General features: G+C 36.1%; 1 protein-coding gene across 1 annotated transcript; it reads right to left on the bottom strand.

The window, feature by feature from the left end:
- Positions 1-708: 708 nt before the first annotated feature.
- On the bottom strand, positions 709-8,315 carry tmem72 (transmembrane protein 72). Its single transcript, XM_011484497.4, has 5 exons — positions 7,954-8,315; positions 4,260-4,326; positions 3,724-3,795; positions 2,041-2,180; positions 709-1,876 (listed from the first exon to the last, which is right to left on the bottom strand). Exons 1-5 carry the CDS (start codon positions 8,027-8,029, stop codon positions 1,443-1,445), a joined length of 789 nt encoding a protein of 262 aa, XP_011482799.1. The 5' UTR covers positions 8,030-8,315; the 3' UTR covers positions 709-1,442.
- Positions 8,316-16,056: the final 7,741 nt, after the last annotated feature.

Below are 16,056 nucleotides of genomic sequence, written 5' to 3'. Positions count from 1 at the left end.
AGTCACATGTGGCTTCAGAGCCTCTGGTTTCAGGCCCCTGCCTTAAACTGTATTTAACATCACCATAATAACTATTTGTAACAGAAAAGTTTGAAAAATCTTTGCAGTTTTATCACAATTAATTTAATTTATGCGTTTGGCATTATTCAATCTTATTGTAAAATGTAATCTTTTTTCTATAAGGAATCTGACAGTCACTATTCTGTCTTTAAGTTGTTAAAAAATGAAAAGTTCCTGCAGCCTGAAAAATGTGTTTTTCATCCATCCTGTTTTTAAGCCTGGCTCATCTAGGAAACCGTTGTAGGGTGGGAACACTGACTGTATAGGGAGTCTCTTTTTCCTATAATTGAATGTGGAATTATGGGATAGCATGAAAAAGGGAAGTGAGTTGCTGCAGCAGCTGACAAACTTGTCTGCCAGAAAACAACTCAGTCTAAAGTATATGAAGTGGCTTGCCAACATTAATAGACTGGACAGCATTTTCCTCTTTTTATTTATAGGTCACTTTACTAGGAAGTGGGCCACAAATTGTGGACAATGAAATGCTTTCATCCCTCCTGACTGAGTTTGCATCATGAGACATATTCTTTTTAACCAATCCTGCTTTTATTAATTTTCTTCTAACTTTGAGTTTTTCTTGAGGCTAACACTATTCTTCTTGGACTAAAGGACCGAGGGCAAATTGAACACAGCACCATTCTACTGAGATTTTTTTTTAAATCACTTTATTGATTTTTGAACAAATAAAAACAGAATTCGTCTGTAGAAAATCAGATTTAGGATTCATAACAAATGATAAACCAGGTTACTACACCTGCACTTTTTGCACAAATATGTTAAATTTCATGGTATTTACAAAGCTTATGTGGTAGCATATCTCATAAACATTAATTTTACATTCTATGATTTTAACTCACAATTTAGAGAAAACACATTGGTGTCTGGCTTGCATTTCTCTAATCACCACGATAACAATGAATCCCTCCAGAGCTTCGTCTCCATGGTCACGGCTCACACATTACAAACACACAAAGGGGAGGCTTGAACGCATTTGCACATGCTCTAATGCCTGCCACTCTTAGACATCTGCACATGTTTTCTCTGAATGACCAACCAGCTGATACAATTTATTAACTCATGAATATTTTATGCTGCATTGGCTGCAGTGATTTTTTTTTTGCTTGTGTTGAAGTCTACTATGCTGGATTTAATAATAAAAAGACAAAAATAAATTAATAAAGATATGTAAAATCACTTGATTTAGATAATTTTCATTTTGATTTTATGCTCTATAGGTTTGAAATCTTTAGAGTGAAAACTTAATATTAAACAAACAACAGTCTACATATTTTGGTAGTCACAGAATTTTTTTAAATGATTCCAAACATTCAAAAATGCTGTTAGGTTTTTGCATTAAACATCACCACTGAATTTCGAGCCTTTTAGTCTGTGATCATTGGTGCAGTGTCTGATGTTGTCTCTGGCTCACAGTACACCTCCATCTCCTCCAGCTCCCTCTCCACCAGCTCCTCCCGACCTCTGAACCACGTCAGACTCTTGTCTCTCCACTTCCACCTCGTCTTTCCTGTGTCATCAGATGAGGGTGTCTGTCTTTTTTCCAACATGGTCTGGGTGTGTTCGCCTTTGTGCTCTGGACTGAGGTGATGTTCTCTGTCTGAAAGGTTTAGTCCATCTTCCATTCTTCCTGTTTTTGCATGGAGAAATGGGAATGTGCTGTTGGAGTCTGACCTCTCTATGTCTCTGAGTGTGGTTAGGTCCAGGTTGCTGTGGCAGACATGTGAGATTTTGGTATCTTTAACATTGGTTTTCTTGCTGAGTATGAAGTTGAATATTGCCGTCACCAAAAGCATCGACCCTGTAAATAAAATGCACCTTTTTAGGCTTTTTTTTTAATTAAAAATGCTAATTTACAACATGTTTATATTTTAAAATTCAACTAATCTGACATTTAAATGTGACATCAGTACAACAGCAAAGTTGTGAGTTGAAATTATATGAGTGTGGGTGGTTTTGTTTTACCTGGGATAATCGCATGCCATACTAACACAGGATGCAAGAAGCAGACCACTGACATGATAAAATAATAAAGAAATTTGTGAAAGCCTCCAACACGGGCCATTTTCTTCCACAATACAAACAACTGCCAGTCTGGAGGACAGCTGGGAAAATTAAGATATAAAAAGAAATTAATCAGAAAAGTCAATTAACAAATACGCCTCAAATTTCTTTCATATCAACAATGAAAATAAATAAAAGTAAGGAAATGATGGTGTTTAATTGTTAGGTTTCCTTGTTTGTCAAGGGATAGTGTTATAAATTGATATTTTTTTCTAGTTTTTAAACAACCTACTTTGAAAAATGATGGGAGCACAATCCCTACTAAAGTAAAGTAGCTATTACAGGCATTTTCCAATAAACTGGACATTTTCAACGCAGAAAAAACCCACAAGTTGGAATAATGTCCCTTATTTTAATAAAATGTATTAAATTTGTATTACACCTATGTCAAAATAGTAGTTTCAAAGCATTTTATGTTATTAAAATTTACAAAACATAGATTGTTAATTAATGTTATGATTAAATATGTACGGCCAGTTTACAAACAATTTTTCTTTATTAAATTATGACTTTAAAGTCGTAACTTTACGAGAAAAAAGTCACAACTGTTAAATTACGAGAATAAAATTGTACATTTACAAATTTAAATCACATGATTTTACTCTTTTTTTTCGGTGCCCCAAAATTCCAACGTAAAAATGCAAAAACAAATGACATTGTAGATTTTAACTAGAAATGCAATGATGATTAGCTCTCACAAATGTTTTTAAAAATTCTTTTGTAATTATATGAATAAATATTATATGTTTAGCATTTAAAAATGTATGCATATAATACTGTAAAGATTGGGGGCAGAAGAGAATAAGATTTTTCTTCTACAGACTCCTTTTTGGAGCATTTTATCATTTTCAGTTAATCATGTTTATTTAACTGTTTTGTGTTTGAAAATAAAATTATATCAATCAACTCAAACTTTGATTTCCCATGATGTTCAATGCTTTCATAGATCCCAGTCAGAAATTCCCAAATCAGCCATATTTGGCTAAAGAAGAATGTTTATTATTACAGACTCAAGGTCCATTTGCCACAATACACAGAAAACAAATAAAAGACTTAAGAATAATAATAAAAAGCATTTATGATAGTACAAGTATAAAAACATTAACATAAACTTAAAAAAGACTAAAACTATTGCCAACTAAAAAACTTTTTTAAAAGTTTAAAAAAGGCGACCATACCAAAACTTACAAATAGGGGACTGGTCTCTAAAAGTGTTGTACCCTACATTGGTAAGAGTTAAGATGATTATGTTATTTGAAGCATTAAGACCATAGATAAAATGTCTTAACAAAGCTTGGAGAGCATTGACTCTTGCACCAACAAATAAACTGCTTGCGCTGTTTTAATAAAATCTATAGGGCATCATTATAGGCTGCCTGGAGCCTCCCCATGCTGGATGCCCTATAGTTGGTCCACAAGTGGGCAGTGAAGTATGAACAATGAAGTATACGGTAGTATAAAATACTGTATGAATTTAGTTGCTTATATTTATTTTATATCTAATTAATTGTAAAAACTCTGGCATCCTGATGCTCACCCAAGTTTTCTGTCTCATTTTTACACATTTTAAAGCTGTGTACTCACAGAAGACACATGGACAGAAGGGCGTCCAGGTAGTAGGCCAGCTCAAACATCATCATGGCAACAGATGATGCTCTGACAGGGTCAAGAAGTAGAGCCAGAGGAAAGAAAATGTTATGAAGGGAAACAATTTTACACTAAAGGAAATACTCAATTTTTCATGGTATCGACTAAGATTTATTTTATGTGTGTGAGATAAGGTAAGTATTTGGCATTGGTTTTCTTTATATGAACTGACAGAATCAACATTCCTGCATATCTGGCCTCCTTGGAGAGATGTTTCCTGTGGCTCTGTGGGTGTTTTGTGACACAGAGATAACAGGGAGAGCAGGATGGGGGCTAGCTTCATTTCTGCCAAGTGTACCACCTTTCAAGTTCTTACATGTGTGTGTGTGTGTGTGTGTGTGTGTGTGTGTGGGTGATTATGCAAGCCAACATTTCTAGAAGACATCCCAAAATGTCTGGTCTCTGTGGTTAAATGTCAGCATTTTTTCCTCACATTGGGTGGGTGCAGGTCAGCCAAAAACCTTGATACTCACATTAGGTAGATGCCAAGGCTGTTGAATTCTCCCTTTTGCATCGTCTCCACTCCCACAGCACACAGCACTAAAATAAGAGGAAATATCTTTTTAGATGTAAATGATAAACTAAGTTTGTCCACCAGATGTCAGACTTAGGTTATTTTTTAAGATGAAGGTTTTAAAGTTGGGATGCTGAAGAATTTAGGACTTTAATAATGAGTAACAATCTAAAATGAGAATAATTGCTTGTGATAATTGCTTGTGTGGTGCTCTTGAATTTTTAATTTTCATTACACTTCAGTGTTTGTCATTAAATACAGCAAATAAGTAACATAAATATAAGTACCGGTATTCAAGTTACACTGTTTCTGTTCTGGAACCACTAACTTTAAACACAACTTTGATTATGTACATTTGAAACTAAATAAATACATTGAAGATATAACAATTTTGATGTGTACACATTTTTTTTCTTCATTTGAGCATTTTAGTTCAGTTTCAATGGAAGGTTACAGCACATAAAGAGGCATTTCACTACAATCCATGATCCCCAAAATACTTAGGCTTCTTTGGCTTTAGTCAGGGATTTGTTTACCCGCAAAATTAGGAACAAAAGTCAGAAATTGTGTTCAAAGACCCACTCCAGTTGTTTTCGATCTATTCTAAAATCGTTCCTAGTGGACTGTTAATTTTGATTTTGTTGTTTAGCCAAAATTTAAAAACCTGTGGTTTTCTAAGGACACACTTTCTGCAGAGCGGCAGTAAAGTGAGCTTTCCGTTTACATGCTCTCCCGCTAGCTTAAAGCCCCTCAATCTGACAATACTGGTGCAACAAAAATGGCGAGCAATATTGAAGCTATCCAGTCGTATAGTTTTGAGTCAGATTCTAGTTCAGACGAGCAAAGCAAAGATGTCCATGGATCATATTGTCTGCAAGTGAAATCATCAGAATGGAGCGGAGCAGGGAGCTAACCCTAACCCTAACCCAGCATATTTTCTACACCACAAATATGCTCTTTTGCCAACAGCAGTTTTTTAACTGCTCTGGAATCTCAACAATCCGAATATAAAAATACTCAGAAACGCAATTGTGAGCTTAATTTTCTTCACAAAAATGCCACGTGTTAAAAACCCCAAAAACCCTATTTTATTTGGAGTGGGCTTTTAAAGTTGACCAACCACAGATTAAATAAACAAATGTGGTCCTTTAATTAAAAAAAACCTAAAAGATCCCATGGAAGTTTGGAAGAAACAGAAAGCAGTGTATCAACTCAATAGCCATTAATTAAGGAGTCTGCAGAGTAGAATCTTTCCTACATTACCTGACTAAAAGATTTAAAATAATATATTTTAAAAATGCAGATGTTTAGATTTCACCGGCCAAAAACATGATTAACCATTCTTAAAAATTTCACCACCTTTGCAAAAGCTCAAAGAGAAAAAGGAAGGAAGTCCTCATCGTCAGGCAGTGAGCCTAAACACACTTCAGAATGTGCAATGGAAAACCTCCTGAGGTTCCAACTGAAGGCTTTGCCATAATCTCTACAGTCCTCTGACCCACAAGCCGTGAAATTCTGTAATCAGACTTTGGAAAAAAAGGATTCAGGTCAGTGGTTCAACTTGAGGGACCCTTGAACAAAAAAACAAACAAAAAGAAAGTTTATAAAAATATGTTGGTGTCTGAACACATGCAAAGTCATATTAAAATTAAAGTTACATTTTCCTTTTAGAATTTTTTTGGTAAGTGAACTTTTTACATGAGCATACATTTGCACAATGATTTTCCTTCCATCATATTATGAGTTGTCACTGGATATCCCCAAATTTAAGTGCTGGAAAAACATCTTTGGCTGTATTTACAGTGTTGGACTTGAAATGAAGGCTGATGTGACAGCTAGGTCCTTGAATTACAAAGAACTAAGTAGCCTATTTCGTGTGAGATAAGCACAGTCAGACTGAGATCACTGCTGAACATGTGGAAGCAATTTCTCTGGCCAGCTTACCAGAAATTTCGAGATGCAATCTGCACCGGAGGGAAATCGGGAGACCGTGGACCTCGGTTTTGGTTGTTTCAGGAGTGTTAGAGGAATTAACGCATCACAGATCTCAACTACTCATTAGCATATACTGTAGGTGCTCCCTGCATGCTTGTCTGTGCAGAATACACACAGAGGCTAATAGGTCAATCCAAACACTAAATGTGTGAACATCAGCCAGTCTTAGAGGGGCACACACACACACAGCTCATAAACCTGCATAAACACACTGGAAAACAATGTACACAGAGCTGTCACGGGTGTGAATGTGTTCAAGCTTGTTCACTCAGGCCCAATAACTCAGCTGGAAGCAGAGACTTTGTGCTGGTATGATGCGGGGCACATGTCTCTGAGTTAATGTTTGGCGTCTGCAGCTGTTTGAATTTAAGAATAAGGGCTCCCATATTTTTCTCTAACAACCAGGGAACAATTTCTCCCATGATGATTTAATGCACTGTGTGTAATCTACCACAGCACACCCGAGAAACAAAGGACAGCAACGACTGTATTATCACATTTTCATAGGTGCTGTAAATCGTCGTAGATATGTTCCTAAAAGTCAAATTTACAGTTGGTCAAAATCAGATTTTTTTACAACCACTCTTAACTTTTGGCCAACTGTTCAAGGTCGCAGTGTGTTAAAGAGAATAAAACCGCACTTTCTCAATGGGTCACCAACCTTTCACAAGGACATATGAAGAACAATGAGCATGCCCTGACATGAACAGTCAGTGCATGAGCGTTTTTGGAACTGGGAGGAAACCAGAATACCTGGAAGAAAACCCTGCATGCATCAAAGTAGTAAATGGGTAAGCTTTAACTCAAATTAGATATGTCTTAGTTGCAGAAATGCTTTCTACTGCACTGAAAACTATTTAAAATTTGCAAAGATGTCAAGCTTTTTTCAAGATTTAACATTTTACCAGGTTTTTACATTTTACCAACTTCTCTTTGCCCTACACTTTTGCAAGCTTTTCTCAATTTTAGCAAATTCGAGAACTTTTTGTTCCGTTAAGAGCTACGATCTAGAAATAATGACATTATTATAAAATGAGTCAAAATCATTTTGCTTTATAATCTTGACAATAGAAAAAAAAGATTTAGGGCTAAAAAAAACCCTCAGATTTCACTTTAATTTTTGGTTCAATTTTAAGAATGTTATTTTAATAAATGTTTGAAAGTTAATCTGTCAATATTTAGTGAACCATAGTTCAGATTTATCTAAGAATAAAATGTTGTTTTTTTAAAATTCTATTTATGCATTAAGACGGGAGAATAATTAGGTTAAATAAAAACTCAAAAAAATAAACAATTTGCTTTGAACAATCAAAAAATACTCATTACTGGGCTATATAACATTTAATTTTAAGTAACTGTATCTAACAGTTAGCTTTTTATGCTTATTTTTCCCTTTCTGAATGCTTGTGTGGAACTCCTTGTTTCTAGATTTTGATATCTTATCAGAGGTCTCGTTAAGTAAAATTTACTTGACAGATCCTACTATCTAGTCATTTTCTTTTTAAGATCAGTGTTCTCTTTTTTTTGCAGTGACAGCTACTATTTATTGATGATTTTGTTCATTATTCACAGCAAGTGCCACCAAACTTCACAGAGATACCAAACCAAAATACTTTAAGTAAACGTTTTATTCTTCAATTGCTTATTTATTGTCTTACCTGTTGCCGTACAAACCCCAAGGATCCTGCAAGTGAACTCCACCACATTCCACCAGACTCTCACTTTACTCCCCATGACCTCAAGTATTTTCTCAATTCACTATTTATACCAGGTCTGATGGAGTCAGAGTTTCCAAGGAGGCACTCCAAAGATTTAGTTGACCGCTGAATGAAAATAAAGCGAGAGTTATGAATTCCATCAGGGCCATAGTGTGGAGCTTCTGGATAAGTTTGGTTCACAAAGGTTTGTGACTCAGTGCTGCTATTCATTTAGTGACTGTTAATCACCCCCCCTCCCCAACCCTCAACACACAGTAGCACTTGCAGAAGGTTTAGCCCTCTACCCTTTTCGCCAAGGAGCTGTTCAGCTCAGGGCTGTTTGTTCCGTCAGTTGCATTCCTCATTAAAGTGAGTTAAAAATTTACTTTTAACATAAAGTTACCCCAAGCAGAAGGCATGTGCAGCTTTCCTTCTGTTTCATTCGGCGAGTCCGGTATATAAAATTTTTTTTGAAGCGTCACACAAACATTGTTTTTTGTATTTTTTACTGTTGGCTGCCCCATGTCTGCAATTTGTGTCAGTCTCCAGAGGTTTGGCAAATATTAAAAACAAACTCTAATTTCGATGCTGGGTCCTTTAAAGTAGCAATGATTTGGTACATGTTTGTAGTATCATATTCCACTAAATGTGGGACAAAATGTAACAAATCAAAGGCACCCTTTCTGTAACCATCGCATGAATTTAAGCCCTCATAAGCGGCTGTCGCAGATTTGCCTGTAGTGTTAGCTTGTTCAGACACAGCAGAAGCCTTTTAGACTCACAACATTCACAATGTGCACACACAAACACACAAAAACTCCTGAAAGGGGCTAAAGTAAGCTAACTAAATCTACTTAAAGTTTGAACAAAGATTCTTTTTGTGTTTACCCCAGTTACACTTGTTTTTGCCCACACATTTAGTGTAGTTGTGGCCTCTCCAGCATGAAATGTGTGAGTGTGTTCACACTGTAAGGCCAGAACCACTTTAAAGGGTCAATCTGGAAGCAGTAATTCATTGTACGTTGGTATCGGCCTCTACTGTATTTAGCCAGTGAAAACTTGACACAATAAACAAAAAAAGGGAAGCAATGGGCCAACAACAAAGTTAGGCTCTGAGCATGATGTCACTACATTCAATTTGAAGCAGTTTACGTGAGTTAATGGCTAAAGAGGCCATTTGGAAGCATTCCCAGTTTTGTGCTAGCAGCTGGACAAGTAAAAAAAGGGTGATTTGACTTTTCAAGAGAACCTGCTTGACATTATGGAGCTTTTCATGTAAGCAGTGGCATAACTTCAAGTTTGCGGTCAATCTGATGTTATCACTGTTGCAAAAGTCAAAGGTCGTGGATATGAAAGTCCAGCACTGTAGAAATTCCCTCTAATTATAATAGAAATCCCTAAAGTATTGATTAAAGTTCAAAAAGATATTTGTAGACAAAACTGCAGCAAAAGGATCAGGAGAAGGCAGCAAAGTGTTTGAGTGATTTGTGAAACGAACACAATGAGTCATACATTTTATTGTTAATTCATTTAATATTTGACCTGTTATACATTAAACGTAAAAGCTTCACTCAAACAGGAGTCAGAAACACAGAGTTACTCTTGTGCTTTTTCATCTTTGGCACAGGATTTGCTTTTGTTTATTCAGCTTATCAAAGCCAAATCGCTGAGCGTTGCCAAATTTGGGGGTGCTGACTCCAAAATGCACGCTAATAATACATGTTTATAAAGAAAAAGTTAGGCTTATCGTGTTTTCAGCAAGCCAAAGAAAACCCCAAAGGTCTAAATTGGACAAAAAGGCCATAGAAATTTAGTTTAAATGATATTACTAACAACTTATGTAACTATTCAGCAGGCAAGTAATATATGTTTTGTGCATTGTATCATTTAAAATTTGTCCTTACCCCTCAAAAAGTTTCAAAACATCTTAAAAAAAATTATCATTTAAAAATTTTACTCCTGTGCTCTGCAAATGTTAACATTTTCGTTGAATATTTCTTTAATTAGTCGTACAGGAGTTCCCAGTGCTTTTAATATGTCCAGAACCGTGTGAAAATTTGTTTTCCTTATTTAGAAAGTGATAAAAAAAGTGAGACGATGTTTTTGGAGGGGCAGGACGGGCAACAAGTTATGGTGCTGTTACAGATTACATCTTTGTGAACATCGAGTCTATTTTTTATCCACATTTTTATATTTAGTGTTTCCTATATTATTTCAATTTCATGTGAAAAGAAAATGTGTTTGATTTGTACATTTTCTTTAAATTCCATGTCTCTCTGATTTTTTGCAGCCCAGTGAGACATAACTGTGAAGAAAAACATTCATTTCCCAACACAGCAGGTTTGACCGCTGCAGATGACCTTCCCAGAGAGCAGATTGCTTATGCTTATATTATATCTTTAATGTTTAATTTCTGCCCCCCAAATGTTACTTAAAAGACTCCGAAAGCTTTCATTGCAAGTTTTTCTGCAATCATCAGAAAACGCCCGCGGGTGGAACAGTTAAAGTAATTGTGAGAAACTGCCATCCAGTGAGACAGTTAATCTCATGTTACTGAATAAAAACATTGAGTGTTTTCATTTGGTCGGTGTGGTTGTGCACCATCTCCTGTCAGATCACAGCGTCAGTTACCACCTGACCTAAGACTCTCCTCCCATTTGTCCACACGTCCTGCAACTCTATAATCACCTCCACATTGCGCCTCCTTATCTGGACTGTGCACTGCTCAAGTGAGTTTATGGATATGGGACAAAAGATGAACAATCCCCTACTCCTATTCAGTTGTTTTCAGGCCAGTGAGGGAGTCTGGTGCCTGTCAGAAACCCTGGAAAACATCTTGATCTTTATTATAGTAGCAGGTTATTACCCTGCCGCTTCTTTTGTTTTGGTTAGAGAGTGTCTTCAGCATCCTTTCCCCTCAAGCTGTAAAATCACAAAGTAAGAGATATGGGAAAATCTATATAAATTACATTTTCTTTTTTTTAATTATGACTTTTAAGCATTCCTGTAAATATTGGAAGTCTTAAACCACATCCATTCCTGCTTCTGTGAAGCCCAACACCACATTTAGAAATGTAGAGAGTCCCCTGGTGGTCGAAACCCACTAGTACATTCAAGCTTGGAAGCTGCTTTACTGTCAGTAACCAGCGGAACATTTCTGACAATGAACTGGGGAAAGTATTTTGTTTTTGTTTTCCTTTTTCACGGGGCATTAAGAATGTTTGCGAGAGGTCAGCTACAGAGATGAGGTACAAAAACAGAACATGTGTTTGTGATGCAGACAGAGAATAATTAAGGGGGTTTGGGAATCAAGCAGTGGATTGACATATTTTGTTTAAAGTAACATTTTAAATCTTTAATCTCTTTTAAAGTGGAAAAAAATAAAAATGGGAATTTGCTGCAATGAAGTCTTATCAAAAACCTTCTTATGGTCCTTTCAACTGCGAATAGAAAATAGAGTAAAAGTAAATAGTGTCTGATTCAGATAGAAACACACTTGGGAGAGATTATTAATCAAAAGTTTCAAAGATTCAAAGATTTATGGGTAATTTTTAGTTTATTTTTCTTAGCAATATTAAAATGAAGGACAACCATGTCTAGTGGGCGTCAAAGTGGACATGACTAAGCCAAATGCAAGTGAACCATAGTAAAACTTGCAGAAACCCGTGCAAATTGTTGAATAAACTAAATGCTTGATTGAAAAAAATCAAAGAGGAGAACCTAAACATACCAAAAGTAAAAAAGAGCAAAAACTGAAAAGACTGGAACTCAATGTTAAGCAGAAAGTAGAAAAAGGATGAAGAAAACAATTTACCAGTGATAATAAATGGAATTTGTCATATAAAAAGAAGCTGCAATGACGGGATCAGTAATTATGCTGCATCATGGCAGTTGGAGGAACGTCAGAAACAAAAACTAAATGGTTTACAAAACAAGATGACTTATAATCGAACAAATTAAACATTCAAACAACCAAAAGAACAAAATAAAAGAACTAAGATAAAGAAAACTCATGCATGCTCAAGGAAAACGTGCAAACTCGAAACAGGAAAGCTCCAGCCAGGGATCAAATCAGCATATTCTCGCAGAGAATTGCAGAGTTAACTTCTACACCACCATGCAAGCCAACATTTCAAATTAATTTAAATTACAAGAAGCCCCTCTTGCCCCACAGCCACGTGGAATAGTTTAATCTGATAATCTGCCACCAACCTAATCACCAATTTTATGCCGTGCACATTCCACTTCCTTATTGTCAGGATTTAAATGCACCCTGTGGGTGTCTGCTCTCCATTTTTGGACATCCGTAAAAAACAACTTTCTCCTTGATTTCTGTCTATGTCATCTGATAAGCACTCCAGGGACACCTTCTCAGATGTTTTAATATTATCATCGGTGCCTCGTGCAGGGGAGCAATTTCTTACACATTCCACAAAGACAAGGTTAAAGAATGTTGTATCAAGGAACGACCGCTCTCAGAACTAAGCATACACATGTGAGCGAACAGAAGATTCACACACTGATACTGTCTGGAGAAGAGAACACAGACCTTGGGTTCAGAAGAGATTTATTTTTATTGTTTCTGTGAGAAAATTATTTCTTTCTCAAATGAAGTCCCTCTGTGGTTTGTCTCTTAAAGACAAAGTATTTGCCCTTCAACCAAAAAAAAAAAAAATAAGCCCAAAAAGTTCCAAAAACACATGCTGGTAGTCTACTTTCTTTCCATATGGATCAGAACCCTGTGGTGCTGCAGATAGACCCATCAGCAATTGATATCAGAAAAATGAAAGTTGATTTTATGTGATATTTAAATATGAAAAGATTTAAAATAAGCCACAGCTTTCTTCTCTTCAAACCAACCATGAGTAATGTGAAAATGCATGAGGTGCTTCAGCATTTTATTGTAAACAAAAATACACATTTATGTAGCTGTCAGTCATTTTTATGAGGAAATCCAAAACTTTCGTTTGAAACTCTTCAGTCCTTTTTCATCTCTGTGTAAATACTCCAAGAAGGTCCCTTGAAGCACAAACAAAATCTTTCTATGAAGACTGACCAAGATTATTAACATTAGAAACAGATTTGGAAGTCTTGCAAAAAAGCGCAAAAACTGTTGATGCCAGGAATGGAATGACCACCTTATCCACTAGAAAGCTGCTGCATGGTCCCATGACCACAACTTCCCCACCAAACCCTCATAAAGTTATTTTTTTGTTTGCATATATTGCAAATTTTTGTAAGTATATCAGAGGATCTGCTGCATGGGATTATCTGGTGTGTATAGGGCCACAGAGGTAACCTGAACATTTGTTCTCCCATGACCGAGCCCTTATGGGGTCTGTTTGGAATTTAAGTAGAAAAACCACCTTCTTTATTGTGCATTTGGGAGCTTTAAAATACAGTAAAGGTTCACGTGCAGTATTTGTGTTACGAAATGAGAGATATGCAGCTAAATCACTCAGAAGAAAGTTATTTAATAGCACCATTATCAGTATTTTAAATCATTGTAGAAGTGGTTGCCCCCTCCAACACGGTTTTTTATTTTTTGTTTTTAAACTGAGAAGAAGCCATAGAAGGTTCCCACCAATAAAGTCATTTCTTAAATCAAGCACTTCAAGCATCAAGCATCAGACAGCATGAGCTATGTGCAGACTTTATCCCGTCACCATTCTCATTTAAAGCCCAGGAAATGTCAGAACGAGTCCATGATGGAAGAGATGAGGAATTTCAGTGCCCAGACACACACTCTGGAAACAGTTACTGTTCTTTTGCCTTTCCCTTTTCTTTTAAATTTGGTTCCTGGTTGATGTGCAAATCCTTATAAACCATGTTTGCTGTATGGATACGAATTTCCTCACAATGTAATTTAAAAAAGCAATTTCTTACATTTTCAACAATGTTAAATGTCCTGGTTTTCACTGTTGTATTTCTCACAATGAGAATGCATAAAGTAGGATTCCCATTTTATGTCTAGATTTCATTCCATAATGTCAAATCGCTTGATGTTATCCTGCAGTATAATGGCTTGCTTCACTCATAGATTTAAAGAGGTTGTTATTCCCATTTATATGTACCTGAAAAAATCCTATGCAGAGAAACACCAACCAGATTCAAGAACCTTTCCCGGAAAAGCTCATTATTGAAGAAAATAAAACATTGACATATATTAAAAAAGAAAAACTATACATTTTTGAACAACTTCAAAACACTAATTGCTTGAATACTGTTACTGATATATAGTGCAACACTCATGCCAGCTTATCTTACCCCTGCGTGTGAGTTTAGCATCCAAAACTGAATTCACTTGAACAGTTTTGGGAAGAATGAACAGATGGCAATTATTTTTTCGTGTATGTGTTTCAGGGGCCTTGGACGTTAACCAAGACAAAGTTTACTGTGCCTCACTCCACATTGGGTTTTTCATGAGTTCATGTTTGCAGAACGTCAAGATCGTAGATGATAAAATGAGTTTCGCTGAAAGAACCTGGAGCCTCAGAGTGTAGTTTGTCCTCATAGTAAAGCAGACGTCCCAGCAGTTCTCTACAGTCTTTTTGTTTTCATTCACTGGATGGTCAAGCTGGAGATCCAGGTTAAGAAAGGGAATCATGTCTTATTATCTGCTTGTTATAAACTCTGTCATAAGACATCATTTTCTGTTCTTCCTGCTCAAGAGAAATCTTGATCCTTACAAATCCTTTACACATGGCTATGTTTTAGGAGTCTGGGCATGGTGGTCATGGAGAGAACCATCCTTCAGCCTGGTTAAATGCTTCCATGTAACTGGGTTCTGCTAAATGCAGATGTTACTTAACAGCACTGATGAGATGAGGCCTCAATCAAGAACCGCTTTGAAAAAACAGACTTCTCCAAGTTTGCAAACGCATCAACTTCATATGGGTAGTGAAGAGACTGAATGTTTCACATGAATTCAAAATAAAGACTTTTGAGGTGCTAGAGTGTTCTCTGCAATCATCATGAGAACTGGTTGATTTTATAAATAGGTTAGTTAAAAATAAAAACAGTGTGGTTCATGGGTTGCAGTTCCATTTGATTATTTCATGGAAACCTGAATGCTGGCCAGCTTTTTTATTCCCAAAGCAAACATTGTGAAACACTGTAAAATAGACCGTTCACTGCAGCAATATTGGAATAGATAGATTTGATGACAGAAGCAAAGAGATTTTTTCTTGTCTGTCATCAACCACAGATGAAAACACAGCAAACCTTCTTTAGGTAGAACATACAAATGACTTTTAGTGATGAGTACATTTTGTGTAAAGATTTCCTATGTCACTTGTCATTCACTTTAACACCTTTAAGCAGAGGGTTAGGAAGGACATTAAAAAAAGTTTTAAGCCAGTCTGTGAATCTTATTTTACAATGGGCTATGACAATTAAACTTAATCTGATCTAATCATCTAAATCTAATGGTAGCAAAAAAAAGAACAAGTGAGTGTTAAAGATCCAATCTAATAATGTTTTGATCTTTTTTAAAAGAAGCATTCCCAGTGATCTTTTAATTGTAATTATTCTGTATTTTTGCCCAAATAAAAAAAAACGGTGTTGTTTTCTAGGACGTAGTTTCTGCAGAGCGTCAGGATTAATCCAAAATTCACCTCTGAGCTGTGGTGTGGAATAAGCCTACCCACACGCTCTCCGGCTGGCTGAATGGTCTTACTAAGAATCTGATTCTGATCACCAAGACATTCATTTATTCATCTTCTTAGGCATTTTGTCCCTTTCGGGGTCACGGGGCTGCCATCATGGCCAATCTTGGGCAAAGGTAGATAACATCCTGGACAGATCGCCAGTCTGTCGCAGATCACTAAGACATGTTTTCTCAAATTTTCAATGTGCTATTGATAAACTTTTTTAATAAGATTGTTTTTCTTGAAAGACAGAAAAAAACAAAACATTTTTTCTTTAAACAAGGCTCTTTTTACTTTCTTAAGATTTACTTTCTGCAGTGTGATGGTGTGCATCGATCTAGTTGTCTGCAAGTGGATGCATCAGAATGGAGCTGAGCAGGGAGCCCATTGTATTTTTTACATAACAAATACAATC

The sequence above is a fragment of the Oryzias latipes genome, chromosome 15, assembly GCF_053564925.1.
Source record: "Oryzias latipes strain Hd-rR chromosome 15, Olatipes_Hd-rR_3.1".
Lineage (NCBI taxonomy): Eukaryota > Metazoa > Chordata > Actinopteri > Beloniformes > Adrianichthyidae > Oryzias > Oryzias latipes.
Note: the sequence above shows the minus strand (reverse complement) of the source record. Positions and strands in the feature narration are given on the sequence as shown.

Bases quoted from the DNA above. Each gene is read 5' to 3' on its own strand.
- tmem72 (XM_011484497.4), bottom strand. From the start codon at position 8,029: ATGGGGAGTAAAGTGAGAGTCTGGTGGAATGTGGTGGAGTTCACTTGC. The intron at 4,327-7,953 runs GTAAGACAATAA...CTCTTATTTTAG, and splicing joins TGGGGTTTGTACGGCAACAG to TGCTGTGTGCTGTGGGAGTG. The intron at 1,877-2,040 runs GTAAAACAAAAC...TTTTATTTACAG, and splicing joins ATGGCATGCGATTATCCCAG to GGTCGATGCTTTTGGTGACG.